Raw genomic sequence first — 21,659 nt, forward strand, 5'->3', positions numbered from 1 at the left:
GAATAGGTTACAGCCATAGGAAGGTGACTGTTGGAGTGACCATGGGCATGAGTGTCATTTAGTTAAGCAGGAATGTGAGTTCAGTTGGCCCTCCATATTGGCAGGTTCAGCCAACCACTGATTGAAAATATTTGGGTAAAGAACAGTGCAATAATAAAAAATAATACAAATAAAAAAATACAGTATAGCAACTGTTTACATAGCATTTACATTGTATTAGGTATGATAAGTAATCTAGAAATGATTTAAAGTATATGGGAGGATGTGCATAGGCTATATGCAAATACTGCACTATTTTATATCAGGGACTTGAACAAACTTGGCTCTTGGTGTACTTGGGGGTCCTGGAACCAATTCTTCATGGATACTGAGGTATGATGTCTGAGAGGACATCAGAGCCCTGGCTTTGAGAGCATGGCAAAGGCGGTACCTACAATCCCATAGGAGCCTCTTTTCTCTTGAGGGCTCTGGCGCCCAGTGTTGACCTCCCAGGTGGTGGCTATCAGGTGTGACTAGCCTGGCATGTCTGGTTGTCCTCTCTGTACTGGTGGTCTGTAGTGAAGGCCAAGAGGCTCTTTAGGGAGTTGAATGCAAACTTAAAGGGGAGTCTATGACAGTGGCCTTGGAAGCCCCTGGGGGCCCCTCCAGGTGACTCCTGTGCTGGATTCTGTGGGGTTCTTAGAATGCAAAGATGGTTGAGACAACAGGCATCTCTGCCCTTGGGGTCCCCTAGTGCAGGAGGTTTCTCTATGTTGATCAATTTTCAACTATAAATTACTGATCCCAAACAGGTGACTGCCTGGGCTGGAGGCCCCTGGGAAGGAGAACTTGAGGTAGGGATTGGGACTGAAACCTGTCCAGAAAGGGTTTCCTTTTCTTCCTCACTCTTAGAGCCTGGTATGGGTTATTGCTCTGCTATAAGTTAGAGGGTTAGAGGAGGTGCTTAGGGAGACCTTCCAACCAGAGGAAGGGCTCTTTGGGCTGCAGCAAGGCACATTCAGCTGGAAGCTACTCGGGGACTGAGGGTTGGGCAACAGGCTCCAGGAAAGATGGTTCCATTCTGAGTGTCTCTGCTGTCCTGAGGCTGTCCCAAGGGGCTGACTTGGAGCCTTAACTGAGTCATGTGTTATGGTTGAACTGTGACTGCCCCCCACAAAAGATAGGTTAAAGTTCTCACCCCCAGTACCTCAAAATGTGACCTTATTGGAAACAGAGTCTTTAAAGAGGTAATCAAGTTAAAATGAGGTCATTAGGGTTGACACCAAACCAATATGACTAGTGCCCTTATAAAACTGGGAAATTTGGACACAGGAGAAAGACACATAGAAATGAAGGACAAGACGAAGACACAAGAAGAAGATGGCCATTGACAAGCCAAGGAACTCCTGAGGCTACCAGAAGCTAGGAGAGGGGCGTGGAACAGATTCTCCCTTACAGCCCTCAGAAGCCACCAACCCTGTCAACACCTTGGTTTTGGACCTCTAGCCTCCAGACTGGGAGACAGTAATTTTCTGTTGTTTAAGCCACCCAGTGTGTGGTACTTTGTCACAGTAGTCCTGGGAATCTAGTACACCATGATGCACGGAAGGATCCAAACCAGTCTTATTCACTGGATAGGGCATTTTCTGTTGGTTGAGGGACTGGGCAGGGGACAGTTTTGGGAGGTGAAGGAGGTGACTTGGTAACTCCAGGAGAGAGCAGTGTAGTCTGAAGCCCAGCAGGTGATGTCCAGTGGCCAGTGACCCATGGAGATTTCTTTGGAAGGAGGCACTGAGTCTGTCTTCTGGAGGAGGAACCTGCTGTGGCAAAGGCAGGGGACCTTCCCTCCGGGGTTGGGGCCTGAGGTCAGAGTGCCCTTCTCTCTGTCTAGGCCCAACAAAGAGAGCTGGCAGCTTGCACAACAAGCTCCCACTGTCTGCAGGGGTTTAAATCCTCCTTTCTCAGGGATGTGACGCAGGAAGGGCAAACAGGGACACATCTTTGGCTACAAGAACTCCAAGTTCAGAAGCCAGGCATGAATCTCCAGAGAGTGCCAAATGACTGCAAAAACTCTTTTCTTAATCAATTGTATTTTATTATCAGTTATAAATATTTTCCATTTGTCCCCTATTTACAGTTGCAAAATAGTTTATGATATTACACCCTCATCCACCATTCAGCATCTTTCTATAAACTCCATGAAAATTGAATAGGAAATAAAAAGCTCTTTTGGGGGGCTCATGAACCTGGTTCCCCAGACTCCAAACAACCCCACACAGACAGCAGGCAACGTTTCGGCAGGTGCTACACAGTAGCAAAGGGGCGGGCCGGCGGCGGCTTGGGCGGGGTCAGGACTCCAGGCTCCTCAGGACGTTGGTGATGCTCCAGTGCTGGCCCGAGCACTTCTGCAGCACCAGCTGGAAGCCGAACTCCATGTCGCTGTTCTCCTGCAGCTCCAGGCAGCGCTTGGACTTGCGGTTCTGGATGGGGCCTCCCTAGGAGCCAAGGTGGAGAGTAGGGTCAGAGGAGGAGAGGAAATTCGGGGAGCCTTGGGGAACCTCAGGCCTGGCAGCTGGTGGGGCTGGAGTTATCTGTGTGGCCAGACGCTTGGGGACCAGCATTCCCTCAAAACTGCAAGCTCCCCCATCTTTGATCTCCTCCCCAGAAGCCTGGAAATGTGCCTCAGTTTTCTTCACAGCACTCTCATTCTTTGCCAGGACAGAGACCTCCCTTACCAGGCCGGGCTGTGGCATGCTGGTTTGTTACTATAACTCCTACCCTGAGGACTGGGCCCTGCTCCCCACAGCCATTAGCTGGCCTTGCTCTGAAAAGCCTCGTTCCTCGGGATGACTCCATGATCATCCTTCATTTGAGCATGACCAGAGGCCCGGGACCCTCCTGCTCCTAGGGTCCATCCCCCAACTGGCCTCTGCACTTATCAGTGTGGGCCTCAACCAAACCCAGCCTCCTGGGTAGTGTTTAGTAGGCCAATGGGCTTCCTAAACCCTGGACAAGCATTTTTTGACCCATGCTACTGATGTTCCAGAATGTTCTGTAGCCATGCACACTTAATTTATGTCCCAAAGCCCCTTGAAGGAAGTGATGTTCTGCTTCCCAAAGCAGTCCTACAGCAGCAAAGAGGAAATCCCCATATTTTGTTTTTAGTGATATCGTTGCAGGGATTGGACCATCTGGGGCTGCTGGTTGTGAGCCTGGGGAATTAGCCTGGACTGTTTGAGCATCTCTGAGTTGTCACCAAGGTTGTGCCAAACTGGACTTTGGCCTCCCAAGTAGGTAGAATTGCTTGGGCGCATGGAGGTCCTTATAAGTGGGCCCCTTGTAGCTTATGGCACTTGAGCCTATGGTCAAATTTATCTCTTCCCTAGAACCTACTCCTTCTCTATTTCCCATCTTGGTAGGAACCAAGTATTTGTGTGGGAAACCTGGACATTTTCATTTATTCATCCTTCTCCTAAGCATCCAATTAGGCACCAAGTCGTGCCAATTCCACCTCCCTCAAGTCTTGTGACTGTGCCCTTATCCCTATCCATCTTTTCTCACCTGGACAATCAGACTCCTAATGGGCCTCCCTTCCAACCTCCAGAGGCAGGGAGTGGGGCTCTTTCCAAAATGTACGTCTGGCCTGCAGGACAAAGTGCGAGCTCCTCAGCGCAGCCCTGAAGGCCTTCACGGCATGGGACTGCCTTTCTCTCTCGCCTCCCCTCTGACCCTTCCCACAGCTCCACACCTTCTGCTGCAGCCATACCAAACTGCTTGTAGTTTTCTGAATCTATCTGCATTATCTCTGGGTTTCTGGACTTTGAACGAGCTGTGCCCTCTGTCTGGGTCCTTCTCCATGCTTCCGTAGCAGGCTAAGCCACTGCCATGTTTCAAAGTCCAGCTCTTGCTCCATTTCCTCCACATTCTCCACCTCCCACCCCCACCTCCTCCAGTCCCCACAGGTGGCTTGGCACTCTCCATCTGGTGCCTTCTCCAGCTCACAGTGCACTGAGAAAGGGAGATGGCAAACCTCTTCTGTAAGGAAGTAATCCTGAGTCTGCCACAACCATCCCTATGTCAGCAACTGACATGTCAAGAGAACGTCAAGATGTTCAGTTCTTATAACAACCTCGGAAACTGGCGGTATTTACTACAGTTGAACATACACACCCCGTGACCCAACAATTCTAACAAAAAGGTGCGCACCAAAGACATGCACTTGAATGCTTTCTGAAACATGATTTGTAAGAGCCCCAGCATGGAAACAAACCAGACATCCATCAAGAGTAGAATGGATAAATAACTGTGGTATATTCATAAAGTGAAGTACTATACAGCAATGAAAACAAACTAGAGCTACACTCAAGGATAACTCTCATAAACACAATGCTGAACACAAAAAGACAGACAAAATTACATACATAACTATCTATATAAACTTCCCAAACAGGCAACATAAAACCATACTGTTTTTTTTTTTTTTTTTTTTGATTAGGAAAGACTTTTTTTTTTTTTTTTTTTAATTTTATTTTGTCGATATACATTGTGGCTGATTATTGCTCCCCATCACCAAAACCTCCCTCCCTTCTCCCTCCCCCACTCCCCCCCAAAAATGTCCTTTCTGTTTGCTTGTCGTATCAACTTCAAGTAATTGTGGTTGTTATATCTTCTCCCCCCCCCGTTTTTGTGTGTGTGTGTGTGTGTGTGTTTGTGTGTGTGTGTGAATTGATATATTAATTTTTAGCTCCCACCAATAAGTGAGAACATGTGGTATTTCTCTTTCTGTGCCAGACTTGTTTCACTAATATAATTCTCTCAAGGTCCATCCATGTTGTTGCAAATGGCAGTATTTCATTCGTTTTTATAGCTGAGTAGTATTCCATTGTGTAGATGTACCACATTTTCCGTATCCACTCATCTGATGATGGGCATTTGGGCTGGTTCCAACTCTTGGCTATTGTAAAGAGTGCTGCGATAAACATTGGGGAACCGGTAAACCTTCGACTTGATGATTTCCATTCCTCTGGGTATATTCCCAACAGTGGGATAGCTGGGTCGTATGGTAGATCTATCTGCAATTGTTTGAGGAACCTCCATAGCATTTTCCATAGAGGCTGCACCATTTTGCAGTCCCACCAACAGTGTATGAGAGTTCCTTTTTCTCCGCAACCTCGCCAGCATTTATCGTTCAGAGTCTTTTGGATTTTAGCCATCCTAACTGGGGTTAGATGGTATCTCAGTGTGGTTTTGATTTGCATTTCCCGGATGCTGAGTGATGTTGAGCATTTTTTCATATGCCTGTTGGCCATTTGTATATCTTCCTTAGAGAAATGCCTACTTAGCTCTTTTGCCCATTTTTTAATTGGGTTGCTTGTTTTCTTCTTGTAAAGTTGTTTGAGTTCCTTATATATTCTGGATATTAATCCTTTGTCAGATGTATATTTTGCAAATATTTTCTCCCACTCTGTTGGTTGTCTTTTAACTCTTTTAATTGTTTCTTTTGCTGTGCAGAAGCTTTTTAGTTTGATATAATCCCATTTGTTTATTTTTCCTTTGGTTGCCCGTGCTTTTGGGATCGTATTCATGAAGTCTGTGCCCAGTCCTATTTCCTGAAGTGTTTCTCCTATGTTTTCTTTAAGAAGTTTTATTGTTTCAGGGTGTATATTTAAATCCTTAATCCATTTTGAGTTGATTTTAGTATACGGTGAGAGGTATGGATCTAGTTTCGTTCTCCTGCATATGGATTTCCAGTTATCCCAGCACCATTTGCTGAAGAGGCAGTCCCTTCGCCAGTGAATAGGCTTGGTGTCTTTGTCAAAGATCAGATGGAAGTAAGTGTGTGGGTTGATTTCTGGATTCTCTATTCTATTCCATTGGTCAGTGTGTCTGTTTTTATGCCAGTACCATACTGTTTTGGTTATTATAGCTTTGTAGTATAGCTTAAAGTCAGGTAGTGTTATACCTCCAGCTTTATTTTTTTTTGCTCAGCATTGCTTTGGCTATGCGTGGTCTTTTATTGTTCCATATAAATGTCTGGATAGTTTTTTCCATTTCTGAGAAAAATGTCTTTGGGATTTTGATGGGGATTGCATTGAATTTGTATTTCACTTTGGGTAGTATGGACATTTTCACTATGTTGATTCTTCCAATCCAACAGCATGGGATATCTTTCCATCTTCTTGTATCCTCTCTAATTTCTCTCAGCAGTGGTTTGTAGTTCTCATTATAGAGATTTTTCACCTCCTTGGTTAACTCAATTCCTAAGTATTTTACTTTTTTGGTGGCTATTGTAAATGGGCAGGCTTTCTTGATTTCTCGTTCTGCATGTTCATTATTGGAGAAAAGAAATGCTACTGATTTTTGTGTGTTGATTTTGTATCCTGCTACTGTGCTGAAATCATTTATCAATTCCAACAGTTTTTTTGTAGAGGTTTTAGGCTGTTCGATATATAGGATCATGTCATCTGCAAACAGGGACAGTTTGACTTCCTCTTTTCCAATCTGGGTGCCCTTTATTTCCTTCTCTTCTCTGATTGCTCTGGCTAGTACTTCCAACACTATGTTGAATAGGAGTGGTGAGAGTGGGCATCCTTGTCTAGTTCCTGTTCTTAAAGGAAAAGCTTTCAGCTTTTCCCCATTCAGGATGATACTGGCAGTGGGTTTGGCATAAATGGCTTTAATTATGTTGAGATACTTTCTCTCTATACCTAACTTATAGAGGGTCTTTGTCATGAATGAGTGCTGAACTTTATGAAATGGTTTTTCAGCATCTATAGAGATGATCATATGGTCCTTGTGTTTGAGTTTATTAATATGGTGTATCACATTTATTGATTTGTGTATGTTGAACCAACCTTGCATCCCTGGGATGAATCCCACTTGATCGTGATGAATAATTTTACGTATGTGTTGCTGTATTCTGTTTGCTAGTATTTTAGTGAGAATTTTTGCATCTATATTCATCAAGGATATCGGCCTGTAGTTTTCTTTTTTGGTTATATCTTTACCTGGTTTTGGTATCAGGATGATGTTTGCTTCATAGAATGAGTTTGGGAGATTTGCGTCCATTTCAATCTTTTGGAATAGTTTGTAAAGAATCAGTGTCAAATCCTATTTGAATATTTGGTAAAATTCTGCTGTGAATCATCTGGTCCTGGGCTTTTCTTTGTTGGGAGCCTTCTGATAACAGCTTCAATCTCCTTTATTGTTATTGGTCTGTTCAAATTTTCTACGTCTTCATCGTTCAGTTTTGGGAGCTTGTGTGTGTCCAGAAATTTATCCATTTCCTCCAGATTTTCAAATTTGTTGGCGTATAGTTGTTTATAGTAGTCTAGAATGATTCCTTGTATTTCAGATGAATCAGTTGTAATATCGCCTTTTTCATTTCTAATTTTTGTTATTTGAGTCTTCTCTCTTCTTTTTTTTGTTAGCCATGCTAATGGTTTGTCAATTTTATTTATCTTTTCAAAAAACCAACTTTTTGATTCGTTGATCTTTTGAATTGTTTTTTGGTTTTCAATTTCATTCAGTTCTGCTCTGATCTTAATGATTTCTTTCCGTGTGCTAACTTTAGGTTTGGATTGTTCTTGTTTTTCTAGTTCTTTAAGGTGAAGTGTTAGGTTATTCACTTGCCATCTTTCTATTCTTCTGAAGTGAGCGTTTAATGCAATAAATTTTCCCCTCAATACTGCTTTTGCAATATCCCACAGGTTTTGGTATGATGTATCATTGTTTTCATTAGTTTCAATAAATTTTTTGATTTCCTGCTTGATTTCTTCTTGGACCCATATGTCATTAAGTAGAATGCTGTTTAATTTCCATGTGTTTGTACAGTTTCCAGAGTTTCGTTTGTTATTAATTTCTAGTTTTAATCCATTGTTGTCTGAGAAGATACATGGGATAATTCCAATTTTTTTGAATTTATTGAGACTTGATTTGTGACCTAATATGTGATCTATCCTGGAGAATGATCCATGTGCTGATGAGAAGAATGAATATTCTGAGGTTGTTGGGTGGAATGTTCTGTAGATATCTGCCAATTCCAATTGGTCTAGAGTCTTGTTTAGATCTTGTGTTTCTCTACTGATTCTTTGCCTAGATGATCTGTCTAATATGGACAGTGGGGTGTTCAGGTCCCCTGCTATTATGGTATTAGTGTCTATTTCCTTCTTTAGGTCTAATAGAGTTTGTTTTATAAATCTGGCTGCTCCAACATTGGGTGCGTACATATTTATGATTGTTATGTCTTCTTGATGGATCAGTCCTTTTTATCATTAAGTAGTGTCCCTCATTGTCTCTTTTTATGGTTTTTAGTTTAAAGTCTATTTTGTCAGATATAAGAATAGCCACTCCAGCTCGTTTTTCTTTTCTGTTTGCATGGTAAATCTTTTTCCATCCTTTCACTCTTAGTCTGTGTGAATCTTTATGGGTGAGGTGGGTCTCTTGTAGGCAGCATATAGTTGGGTCCTGCTTTTTGATCCAGTCAGCCAGTCTGTGTCTTTTGATTGGCGAATTTTAGCCTTTTACATTAAGAGTTGTTATTGAAAGGTGTTGATTTATTCCTAGCATTTTATTGGTTGTTTGGTTGTCTTAGGTGTCTTTTGTTCCTTGCTTTCTGATTTACTGTTTGGTTTCTGTGTTTGTTGGTTCCTTAGGTTGTAGATAGTGTTTTTGTTTGCTTGTTTTCTCTTCATGAATGCCATTTTTATTATACTAGCGGGTTTAGATTTTTCTTGGGTTTTTATGGCAATGGTAGTTATTTTTCAGGAACCAAACCCAGTACTCCCTTGAGGATTTCTTGTAAGGGTGCTCGTGTGGTAGTGAACTCCCACAGCTTTCGTTTGTCTGAGAAGTATACTATTTGCCCTTCATTTCGGAAGGATAGCCTTGCAGGGTAGAGTATTCTTGGCTGGCAATCTTTGTCTTTTAGTATTTTGAAAATATCATCCCATTCCTTTCTAGCTCTTAGGGTTTGTGATGAAAAGTCTGATGTTAACCTGATTGGGGCTCCCTTATAGGTGATTTGACGCTTCTCTCTTGCAGCTTTTAAGATTCTCTCTTTGTCTCTGAGTTTTGCCAATTTGACTATGACATGTCTTGGAGAAGGTCTTTTTGGGTTGAATACATTTGGAGATCGTTGAGCTTCCTGGATCTGAAGATCTGTGATTTTTCCTATACCTGGGAAGTTTTCTGCCACTATTTTCTTGAATATGTTTTCTATGGAATCTCCATTTTCCTCCCCTTCTGGAATACCCATGACTCGGATATTTGAGCGCTTAAGGTTGTCTGATATCTCTCTCAGATTTTCTTCAATGTCCTTGATTCTTTTTTCTTTCTTTTTGTCTGCTTGTGTTATTTCAAACAGCCCATCTTCAAGTTCAGAGGTTCTCTCTTCAACTTCGAGAAGCCTGCTGCTTAAACTCTCTGTTGTGCTTTTTATTTCGCTGAATAACTTCTTCAGTTCAGCAAGTTCTGCTACATTTTTTTTCAGGTCATTGATTTCCTTGTACATTTCCTCTTTCAGATCCTGTATACTTTTCCTCATTTCATCATGATGTCTAGCCGAGTTTTCTTGTATCTCATTCAGTTTCCTTAGAATTATCACTCGAAATTCCTTGTCAGTCATTTCAAGGGCTTCTTGTTCTAAAGGATCTAGAGTTTGAGATTTATTAACTTTTGGTGGTGTACTTTCTTGATTTTTTGTATTTCTGGTATCTTTTTATTGGTGTTTATTCATTGTGGCAGGGGGTTTCACAGTCCACCGGTTTGAGACTATTGACTAACTAGGATGTTGCTGTGGTTGCCAATTTCGTATGGCTACCTCCGTGACTGCTCAGTTGGCCTCTAGTGCCTTGTGTGTGTGGTTGCCTCGGGTCTTGGGCTTCTCCGGGGAGCCACCTTTCTGGTCAGCTTGGACTCTGCTGGGCTGGTGGATCACGTACCACAGGGTGTGTGATCTCTGTTGAGCTTTCACTTCCTGTGCAGGACTTCTCCCTGTTCCGTGTGCTCTGGCCCAGGCTGTTAGATCATGCAGTGGCGACCCCACCGGGTGTGTGGTTTCTGTCCAGTCTCCGCCTCCCTGGCTGCACGTCTCCCCACTCTGTGCGCATTGTGCTGGGCCAGGGCGTGTCTTCTGCACCCCTCATCTATCAGCTGGGCCTTCAAGACCCTGCTCGGCACCGCCTCACCCAGGAAGTCTACCAGGTTTCTGCTAGGCACAGACGACCGACCGGTCACTCTGGGTGCCTTTGTAGCACTGTGTAGATCTTTCTCAGGTCTTGTTCACCTTTGTATCCCCCTGGCATAGACCGAATCTAGCGCCTGCCTGCAGCCAGCTCTCTGGTAGGTTCAAGCGGACCTGGGAACTCTCCTACCACACTATTCCCAACCAGAAATTCGTTAGGCTTTTTTCCGAACTGGTGGCAGCAGAGATGGTATCTGCCTCCCAGTAACAGGAAGTTTACTGGAGGCCGGAGTCCAGGGTGTGTTGGAGTGACAGTTGGCCCGCCCGTACTTCCTTGCCCTCCCGACACTGGCCGGGGATGCCCCCCAGCACTAGCCCTGCCAGAGAACCGCGGAGGGAGTGGGAGGGGAGGCCGGCCCGCAGGCTCCGGAAAGCCCTGCGCCGGGTCAAGCAAGTGGGAAGGCTCAGTGCTGGCCGAGCCGGGCGGAGCTGCCAGCACCTGGGAAAATGGAGGCAGCCCCGGGGCGGTGAGTGGCCTGGTGGTGCAGGCAGGAGCCGGGTGGGCGTCAGCCCCCCGCACAGAGCTGGGCCAAGGGTCACTCACAGTGCTGTGCCAGGTCGGGTGCTCACTCTCTGTCTCTGGTTTGTCGCCTTCCCCATTCTCGGCCGCTGCCGCCTTGGGCTGTTCAGTCGCGGAGCGGCTTGGGCGCTCCCAGGAATCTTCTTTAATGCCGGCCTGAAACCTCGATTCCTGAATAGGGCAGCTGGTCGCCTTCAGCGCGGCCCCGGCCTCCGGGATCCTGTCTGCATCCACAGCAGCCCTGGCGCCGCGTTCCCTGTTTAGAGACTCACTTTTGCAGCTAAGAAACAGTTCTTTTCCTGCTCCACACTTCAAAGCTGTTGCCTGTAAGTGAGGCAGCCTCTCCTGCCAGGGGCAAAGTGGCAGTCAACCCCCACGACCGGCCAGCAGCTGCGGTCCTCCCTTAAGAGATGGTGAGAGGAAGGTCCACAAGTTTCCCAGCTGCCTGAGGCCCAGTGGCCGCCTTTTCCACCTCAGCTACTCCGCGCCAGCCGCCGCAGCCACCGCCATCTTGAAAACTCCCTAAAACTATACTGTTAAAGTCAGGATGTGGTTACCTTTGGGGATGAGGGAGTGGGGTCGTGATTGGCAGGAGCCAAGAGGGGGCTCCTGGGGTGCTGGCAGTGTGCTATTTCCTGACTTGGGTGGTGGTTGCTTAGGTGTTTGCTTTGTTTTAAATCACTGAGTTGAACATGCATGTTTTGTGCACATTTCTGGATATATGTGTGTTATTCTTCAACTAAAAAAAAAAAAACCCAGCTCCCTCAGAAAGGACTTTGAGAAGCAAATGAAGGAGGCAGGGGATGAGAAGCTGGTGGCAGAGGGTCGAGGGCTGTGTGTACATGTGTTGGGGAGGTATGGAATTCTCAATTTCCGTTGTATGGGAGACAGCCCAGCAGATCACACAAACCCCTTCAGAAGTGGTCAAATGAATGAAGCAGGCTCCCTCCCCCTGCACCCCACACCCCAGCACCTCCACTGGGGAGAGCAGTGGCTCACTGCACCCAACAGCAGGGAGACCACGGAACAAAGCGGAAACCAAGATAGTGAGCTCCCCTGGGGACCACAGGTGCAGCCATAGAGAAACCCAGAATGACTGGCTGCTAAACAAGGGCCTGGGAAGGCCCCAGAATCTCCATGTTGGAGGAGACCTTGAGGGCCAACCTCTCACTCTCACCTGCAGGCTGCACACCTCTGTACTGCAGCTTGCTTGGCTCCTGCAGGGGCCAGGAGCTCAGCCTTCCTGAACAAGCTCATTCACCCCCACAAGCTGCCCACCCTTGGGGCATTCTCCTCCCACTGAACTAAAGTCCTTGCCTTGGGTGTCCACCAAGGGGTTGCAGACTTCCCCTCGGGCTTCCACACTGTGTCTGCTGCTTCTCCTCTCATTCCCTTCCAGCAGGAGGAGAGGCCCACAGCCCCCCAGTTCTATGCGTTTCCAGGTTTAACTTTCCCAGTTCCTTGTTGGACAGTTTTGCATAACTTTTTCCCTGTGACTGCTCTCCTTTGGACAAGCTTTTGTGTTGCTCAGGACTGACCACAGAGCCGAGAGCCACCACCTCACTTACACGGGACAATGGGCTTCAACATAGCCAAGGAATCACACCTTCGGTGGCCACACACGCTCCTGAGCCATGCTAGGATGGTGTAGAGGCCAGCTGAAATTTGTCCTCTCAGAAGCTGCGGTCCATCTTGGGTCTCCATCCTGCCCCTCCAAGGCTGGACTTTTGGATGCAGTGCCATCTCTGTGACGCTTGCTCCCAGCAAGGTCAGCCCATCGCTCTCCTGCCCAGGTTTCTACAGCTTCTGTGAGAAACTTTGAGGCCCCTGAGCCTGAGCACATCTGCTGCCTGCACCCAGGCTGGGCCATGTCACGGGTGCTTCTTTAAGCAGAGCTGCTGCCAGCCTCCCCGGCCCCTCCAACAGCCCTGTTGGCCCAGTGAGGTGTCCTACCCCACCACGCTGGCAGCAGAGCTCAGGCAGGGAGGACTGAAACCAGCCCAGCTCTCTGAGTCACAAGGCCTGCTGGCGTTTCAGACGGGAGGTGGAAAGCGAAGGCCGAAGTGGGAGGCTGAGGACGTGGCTTCTCTGATTGTCAGCTGTGTGGCCTTGGACAAGCCTCTCCGCCCTTCTGGTTTCATTGTCTGTGGGGTCAGATGATAATCTCTGTCCCTCTCAGTGGGAGGCTGAGCAGAAGGACTGATGGGAAATGCCTTTATCAGCTACGAAACAGCAAGCAGACGTGAGGCTGTTCATAGCATCAGGGCGGGGGCTCCGGCAAACGTGCTCAACAAACAGAAAGGGGGGCTGGACTGAGAGCCCCCGCCACTCTGCCGCAGATTCTGGCTGCTCAGCATATCCTCAGGCCAGGCCTCGCTAACTGTGAGGCTGCTGAACCAAAGACTGGAGAAACTTGTTGAGAACAGAAGAGGCCGCAGCCCCCTCCTTTCCTGCCAGCCACTGAGGCGCACTCTGAGCCCCATGTGCCTGCCTTCTATGGGGGCACCTTGCCAAGCCCAGAGAGGGAGGTGGGAGCTCTGGGAAGTCAAGTGTCCTTCAGGGACTCACAGCTGACATTTCCCAGGCCCTGCCCCGGCCCAAAGCATGCCCTCAGCACCCTAGAGACAGGAAGTGTGGTGACCCCGGGGTCATGAACAGCCAGTGTGGCCTCCTGGAAGAATGTGGAAGAAATGGGTGGAGGCCAAGAGCGGGGTTGGAGGAGGCGGGTGGAAGGGACACCACCTCGGTGAAGATATCTGGGCCTGTCAGGGAGAGTGGACTATGAGGCCAAGGGGAGCTCCCTCCCTGGAGGCTGCGGGAGGAGCTTTCTAGAACAGGGCAGTAAGGCCACGTTGGGGCCTCTCTGAGCAGAGCCCTGGTGTGCTCCTTGGGAACACATCTGGTGCCTGGGGGGAGGAGCCAGGCCAGCCCTGGTGCTGGGGCTAGCACTGGCCGCTAGCACTGTCTCCCTCCCATCCGCCTCAGACCTTGACCATGCTCACTGAACAAACTTGGAGCTCTTCCCTTCTCTCTGAGCAAATTCCATTCACAGAAACTGCAAGGCAGCCTTCCTTTCCTCCATCCAGTGCCTTCCTGGTAAGTTCAGCACCCTTGGGAGCAGCCTGGTGTTGTTGCTATCGGAACCTCAACCTGTACCTGAGATGAAAGTAACCGCAGGTCGTGCTTATTTACCATTCGCCTAGCACTGCGTCAATGCCTTACATGCCCAATCTCATGTATTCCTCACAACAGCCTGAGAGGTGGAGATGACAATTATCTCCATTTTATAGAATTGGAGACTGAGGCTGAGAGGTTGGGAGACTTGCCTAGGGTCACATGGTCAGTAAGTGGTAGAGCCAGGCTGGGAACCAGGGGGTATGCCTCCTTCACTGTTCCTCACTCGGATAAGTGGTCAGCCCCACCCCACCCTTTATCCTGCCCCGTGCATGCCTCAGAGGTAGTGGACTAGATTGCAGGAGCTGGGGATGCCCCAATACCAGGTGGAGAAAGGTCATCTCAGCCTCAGCAGACTCTAGGGAGCCAGTCTGCTCTGCTCCCTTTGAAGGCTCTCTGCAGAGGCACGATTCATTCATCCTTTCATCCATCCAGAGAATATTTAATGAGTGCCTTCTGTGTACCAGGAACAGTTCTAGGCCACAGAGATACATCAGTGACTAAACAGAAAAGGATCTTTGTTTTTGTAAAGATTATCTTCTAGGAGGAGAGCAGGCAATACATTCCATAGTATGTGACAAGCTGGGCACAGAATTGTACACAGGGAAAGAAGTTCATGGTGGTGGAGAGAGGAGGCAGGTGGCAATTGTAAGAGGTGTTCAGGGAGATCCTTAGTCAGGTGGGATCTGAGCAAAGACATGGAGGTGGAGGGGGGGAGACTGGGGTAGCTGGGGGAGTCCCTCACCAGCAGCGGGCCTGGCATGCTCAGAGAACAGCAGGGCTGCAGGACTGCGGGAGCAGAGCAAGCAGGGGGTTAGGGGCAGGAGAGGATGCCCAAGAGGTGAGGGTGGGGTCAGTTGTGTGGGCTCATAGGCCATTGAACAGACTTTGGCTTTTAGTCTGAGTGACAGGGCCAGCCATTGCAGGGCCTGACTGATGTGTTAACTGGGTCACTCTGGGAGCTGTGCTGGGCACAGAGCATTAGAGGAAGGAAGGAAGCAGGGACACCTACTAGCAGACTGCTGTCCTAACTCCCAAGGCCCAGCCTATAGCCTCTGGGAAGTCCATGGCTCTGGGGCTGGGGCTTGAGGTAGAGACCCCGGCAGCCCCTCCCTCTGTGGAGGGCACCGTGGCTTGGTTTACCAGTCCAGGCATCTAAATTATTTATGTAATACTTACAACTACATGATCTGGAAACACACAATACTTTTAATTAAAGAATTTAAATAAGGGCAATTAAACCTGGCAGGAGAGAAGCCGCAACACACAGAGAGCTTAATTGGAATGGAGACCAAATTAAATATGGAAACAGCAATGAAAAAAAAAATCTAAAGTTGAACGTATAGAATTAAGAAGGCTAATAAAAATTCCTAGAGCCGGGTTCCCAGACCCCAGCCTAGTTCCTCCTCTGGGCCTCTCTGGAGGAGTGACTGGAAAGGGCATGCACAGAAGCAAAGAACAGAGGACTCTCTCTGCTCCCAGTCTTGGCCATGTGACCCAGGTAGATGTCTGTGCCATCCTGGCTTCTGGTTTCTCATTTGCAGAAAGAGACAGCACTCTGGAGCACTCAGTTCATGTCTCAACATAGAGGACTGACTATGTGCACATTGAGGCACACGGAAGCCACAGTCCCTGAGCCCGTTGGGCACTGAGGAGCAGATCCCAGATGATTCTACAGCCAAGTGCCTCTCTGCCTCAGTTTCCCCAAGTGTGTGTCTAGCACCACAGTAACTAGCCCCTTTCCTCCCAGGGATGTAGGCTGAGTGTATTCATTAGAGATGTAGAGTCACCTGGGGGGGCTTGTTAAACTATAGCTCACTGCCCCCCCCTTCTGATTAGTAGGTCTGGGGTGAAGCCCGACAATGCCTCTCTAAGTTCTCTGGTGCTGTGGAGCTGGGGTGCTGGTCCAGAACCACACTCTGAGGAGCACAAACAAGTCCTGACCCTCTTTCAGGAAAGGGCTGGGCCCAGTTTGTTGCTTGCACGCAGAGATGGAGCATCTGGAGTATCTGAGCTGAGCTCAGGCTAGTCTCACCTTTGTAATCAAGGTGTTCATGAGGAGGTTGTGTGTATACCGAATTTAGCATCCTGAAGACTTCTCTGCTTACTTCAGAGATCCCATTCCACTTCCCTTTGCAATTAATTTTCCCTGGGCAAGCAGCCTGGTGGGTCTTTGGCTTTAAGCATAGTGGCTCAGAACTTTCCAGGTTAAGAAGTTAATAATTAGTAATCAAATACTTCAAAGCATGGGTGGAATGTTAGGGCTAGTTAAAGAAACCCTGAGATTAAGTCTTTTTTGTAAAGTGGTCTTTCTGTATTGTGAATATTCAACACCTGATCTATTCAATAAGTACTTTGTTGTTTTCTTTCTTAAAGGAGACTCACATGTGCCTGAGTGAGATTTTGCCTGGACTTGGCTGTGAGGGTCCATTGGACTGAAGATGGGGTGATTGCAACATCAAGTGCAAAAGGATAGGTGGAGAAGTGTTACTGGAGGGAGTTTGTTGAGGAGGCAGGGATCCAGCCAGTTCACACATACCTGACACTGGCTTGCCAGGGAAACCCCAGCCCCAAAGCTGCAGCAATCTACAGCTTTCTAGAGGCAAGACAAAGGCACCATGGTATGGTGGTTTAAAGTATGGATCCCAGAGGTAGAATTCCCAGGTTTGACTTTTGACAGATTACTTAATCTCTGTGCCTCAGTTTCCTCATCTGTAAAATTGGATATAATTATAGTAAGTACCTTATAGCGTTGTCATGGGGACTAAGTAATATTTAAAGAACAGAGTAGTGCTTGGCACATAGTGAACACATATAAATGTTTGATAAATAGGTTTTTACATCTCATCCTGGTCTGGGTAGCGGGGAGCTGAGTCATTGTATCTGTTCTGGTCCCTGATCTCTGAGGGGTGAGGAGCAGGAGGCAAGTGCTGACTGCCATAAACTAAAAATAACTAAGAAAACTTCAGAGCCTACAAAGCTTTGTCAGTCTCTCAAAACTGGACAATTCCATACTTGCCTCTTTCTGTGACAGGGAAATGAAAAGCTGTTTTACTCCACAGCCGTAATAAAATACCCGATTACAGTCTTTTCTTTTCAGTACATAAGGTTGTCGACGTTTGACCTGCTGACAGAGCGTGGGAATTGGATCTAAAGAAAGGCAAGGGCTTCTCCTCCTCCTCGGGTGTGGGGAAATTCTTGGACAGAATTAGTGGTGCTCCCTGGGAAATGTGCTCTGCAAATAGGTTCGGTTTTGAGTGAGTTACTCATCTTGCATCAGATTATCAAATTAGGCTCTACAAATCAGAGCCAACTGTCCCTCGGCAGATAGGCTTGGCTCTGAGCTCAGCTCTCTTCCGGGCAGTCTCCCCACACTCCCGAAAAATCTCTCCTTTCCTGGCAGTAAAAGACATCTCTGTTGTTATCCTCAATGTTCCCCATTTGCAAAGTGCAGAAATGCTGTACTGAGAATAAAGTAAGCACAAGGCTGAGATGTGGGGGCTCCCTGCATGCCCCTTGCCAACATTTCCACCTAAGAACCCAGAGTCTGGGGCAGTATGAAGCACAGTCTGAATACCCTGACATTTCATCAAATCCTCTTGCTGTTTAAATATGTTCACCCAAACTTGTACTCCATGCCATACAATATGTATATCTGTTTCAGTATAAAATATTTCCACCTCCCGCTCCCAAATTTGAAGTTACAGGAAGAAGTTCATGTTTGTCCTATGACTTTGAGAGAGGACCAGTGGAGGATGTCTGTCTACTGCAGCTGGGATGCATTACCTACCACTTGAGTGTTCATCGTGGGAATTAGGGGTTCCAGCTCAGCAGGGCCCTTTGACAATTACTTTTAAATGTCCTTGAAATACTGTAGTGTGATTGTTTTCAGCAAGCATGCATGCATCTTAGGACAATCACTGAGGGTAAGGTTTTATTTATCTTTGTACTTCCCGCATACCTAGCTCAAGACCTGGCACACAGGAGGCCTTTAATTAAGACGTATGAATTTTTAACAAAGGACCCCTTCATTTGGTCACCAGCATGCTGGGTGTCTCCTCTGCTCAGGCTTTCTGTTAGGTGCTGGAGATACTGAAAGTGAGACACAGTCCTGCTCACCAGTCTATTAGTTGATGGAAGAGAGGGGCAGGGGGTGAAATAACGGGTCAACGATTCTATAAAGTTGATCAAGACACTCATACAAGCAGTTTAGCTCATTCTCAAATTCCTGGTCTTTGTATTCAGGTGGACCCAGTGGGATTTTGAAGCGGAAAAAACCCATCTCAGGGTTTGCAGTCTAAATTCAGGAGCTTAGTGTTAGAAAATTTCAGGGCTGGCAAGCCCTTATGACCACCTAGTCCAACTCCATTCAAAGCCGTATAGCCTTTGACAGCCTGCTGATGGTCCCCCAAGCCCACCCCCTCCCTGAGCCACCAACCTCATGGACAGCTTTGACTGTGATAAAGTGGTGTTATAAATTGCCCTTGATTCCCCTGCTCGTCCCCTCTCAGAGCTACACAAGGCAGCCCTTCACACGTATGAAGGGGAGCTCAAACCCTCCTGAGGTTTTTCTGGTCTTAACCAGTCCTTATTCCTTCAACCATGCATTCAAACACATGCATTCAAACATATGCATTCAAACACATCCTAACAACAGCCATTCTAGGGCCAGAATGCCTTCAATAACATCTTTGAAGAGAGGGCTTCAGCACTTGCTTAACCAAAGTAATGGTGGTGGTCGGGGGTGGGGGTATGGTCTGGTTACCACTGAGAGGAAGTCCACTGCTTTGCTTGGCAGGGGTCCTGCCACAAAGTTCTTCTCCGTAGTGACCTGGTGTCTGCTTCCTCCCTCTCCCTCCACTGGTCTGGGGGTTTCTGACCAAATGCCTCTTTCACTAACACTGCATCACCGAATCTCAGAGTCCCCCAAATCCCAGTATAAAAGGCACTCTCAGAAGATCTAAACACATATACTTAATGTGTATGAATTAATAATCCCAGTAGGTGGTCACTTTTGGAAATTCTTTAATCGTGGAGGAGTCACAAGTTAGAAAAAATCACTGAAGGCAACCACCACCACTTCTAATATTAATGGAGTTTCACCATGTGCTGATGTGGGAAACGTTGGCTGTTTAGAGATGGGTGTGTTGCTTGAGGGGGACAACTCTGGCTGCCCACCAGCTGTTCTTCAAATACAGAGCTGGGGGTGGCTCTGGATTAACAATGCTCCCCACCCCGATACATACCACCATTTAAACCATCACTACTACATCCAGTAGACTGCTGACATGTCTCTCAAAGTCCTCCCCAACGGCTGCCTGGCCCCTTGCCCCCGTGGCAACCCAGTGCTCCCATCTCTCGCCAGGACGATGAACCAGCCTCCACCCTAATTTGCTTCCCTGTCTACAGCCTCTTTCCTTCCAATGCACCCTGTACTCTGCTGCCCAGGGAATCCTTCAGACCCCATCACAGAAACCTACTGCTTAAGAGAACCTCCCCTTGTCCCTCCCTTTTCTTGTAGGTGAAGTTAAACTTCTTTGCATGGCTTTCAACCACCACCACCATCTGCCCCACCTGACTCTCAAGTCTTATCTCCCTCATGCACCATCACAAACTCTAAATTGCACCCACACCAAACAATAGATTCATAGTCCTAAAACTTGCTCTGCTGTTTTATGCCTTTGCCTAAGGAGAGCCTCTACTTGGAGCTTTCTCCTCCCTTTCTATGCCAGGGAACTGTCTCTACAACTTCCAAGATCCAGATCAAACAAGCCTCACACATGAAACCATCCCTGAGTTCTGCAGACAGAGCAGTTCACCCCAGCTCCCCTGAACACCATACATTCCTCTGTTTCTGCTCTCATCACCCAGTTTTGTTGTGTGTTTACATGCCCGTGAGCTCCTTGAGGGCAGAGGTTGTGTCTGATTCATATCTGCATCCCTCCTGCCCAACCCCTGTGCTCAATAAATGTTTGATGAACGACTGAAGGAAAGAATGTTCATCATCGGAAAATTGCTCATTAGAGCCCTGAACATCAGCGTTGCCAAGAGATGTTTTCATCAAATGTGGTTTCTCAGCGTCTGTATCTAATGCTGTCCTGGTTCAACCTGAAGTATTGAAAATTCAGAAGAGCTTGCAGGGGTTAGAAGAAAGACATTTTATTTGTTAAACAGAAAATCAGGGTATGAGATGGAACTCTAAGATATGCAAATGCCTGTCTTTTTTGTAGGAGAACCTGAGAGAATCACACTAGATTATTTTGAAATTAATTCAGCCCAAGTGTCTGTGGAGCTTAAATGTGGTCCTCAGGAGAGTAAATAATGCATAATGTAAAACCAGAAAGGAGATTTGAAATGCACCCAGTAAAAGCTCCTTTCAGTACAACTTCTGCACCAGAACATTCTAGTTGGTAGGATCCCCATGTAATTTGCAAAGATTAAAATCTGTTGCAGTAAAATTAGCCCAAGCACACAACTTTAATCATTTGAAAGTCTCCTGGCTTCTCTGGGCCTTGTCAACAGCGACTCCTCACCAATGAGGGATTGAGGATGGTGTCCAGGTTGCTTGATAAATATTGATCATTTTGCATTAATCAAAAATTTCACGTATGTTAATTATTAAATATCAAGTGCGTGTGGCTGCTCTGGGTCTGAAAACTAGAGATTTAAAAATATTATTTTTCAAACAGTTCCCTTTTGTAGAAGGATCAAAGATGTGGTTGCCAAAGCACTCTGGAGTTTTAATTAGACATATGCTGAAGTGGCTAAAAACTGCCCAGTCCCCAGAGCTCTCCATGCCAACATGGCTTGCTTTGCTGGTTGCTACGTCCATTCAAGCAGAACTTTTCTAGGCCATACCCTGAGATAAGGGAAGGAGGGAGCTGGGTTTGGGGGTCTTTGTCTCAAGGACACCCATTTAGGGGAGTGTTCCCTTCTCTGCCCCAGTCAGGATGGACAGATGAGGTGGCAGGAATAGGGAGGGCCAGGCACACGCCAACACATCCAGATCTGCAGAGTCACCCCAGCAGAGACCACAGGGCACATGTGGGAAGGACTCTGTGAGGCTGGAAGGGCGGCAGAAGGGCCTGCTGTGGGTGTGGGTGTCACAGCAGCCTGGGCTTCAGACTCAGCAGTTCATTTGAATTCCAGCTCCACTGCTCTCAGGACATGCCTTCTTGGCATGTGCTTCTCATCTCGGAGGTGGGGTTGCTGTGCTTATTAACAGCAACCTCCATGAGGCTGGATGCAGAGGCCGATGATCACAGACAGAGACAGAGCCCTGTTTCCCTGCTGATTCAGGAGCCCTGGAGGAGCTCCACAATCCCTGCTGGTGGTGGTGAGGAGGGCGCTTTCAGAGGCCCAGACCTAAACACATCCTGGGTTCATACATCCTCCCCTCCACAGAACCAAGTCCACCAGGCACGACCTGACCCAGCTGCCCTTCCAGGCTTTTCCAGGCTCTGCTCCCCATGTGCCCTCCAGGATCTGGCCACACCTGACTGTCTGCAGTGCCCTGAACATGGCCTGGGTTTTGCTGTCTCACAACTTTTGCATATGCTGTTTCTTTTCCCTGGAATGCCCCTCGCTCCTTCTAAATGGAGCAAGCTCCTACACATTCTAAACATTCCAAGTTAAATACCTTGTCTTCTGAAAAGCCACCAGCCCTGCCCCACCCTTGGTCCCACCACCACCAACTCCCTGCACTGTTGCATGCACAGTCCCCAGAAGCAGCTGAACCCATGG

The 21,659-nt window shown here is 47.3% G+C and overlaps 1 protein-coding gene across 1 annotated transcript in view; it reads right to left on the reverse strand.

Moving 5' to 3' along the window:
• Nucleotides 1–2,052: 2,052 nt before the first annotated feature.
• Nucleotides 2,053–21,659, reverse strand: part of GALNT18 (polypeptide N-acetylgalactosaminyltransferase 18) — a 340,361-nt gene continuing 320,754 nt past the window's right edge. Inside the window, exon 11 of the mRNA XM_063094045.1 lies at nt 2,053–2,474. Within this exon, the coding sequence (XP_062950115.1) occupies nt 2,328–2,474 (147 nt within the window). The 3' untranslated portion in view covers nt 2,053–2,327. The remainder of the gene's footprint in view (nt 2,475–21,659) is intronic.

The sequence above is a fragment of the Cynocephalus volans genome, chromosome 4 (genome assembly GCF_027409185.1).
Source record: "Cynocephalus volans isolate mCynVol1 chromosome 4, mCynVol1.pri, whole genome shotgun sequence".
NCBI classification, from domain to species: Eukaryota; Metazoa; Chordata; class Mammalia; order Dermoptera; family Cynocephalidae; genus Cynocephalus; species Cynocephalus volans.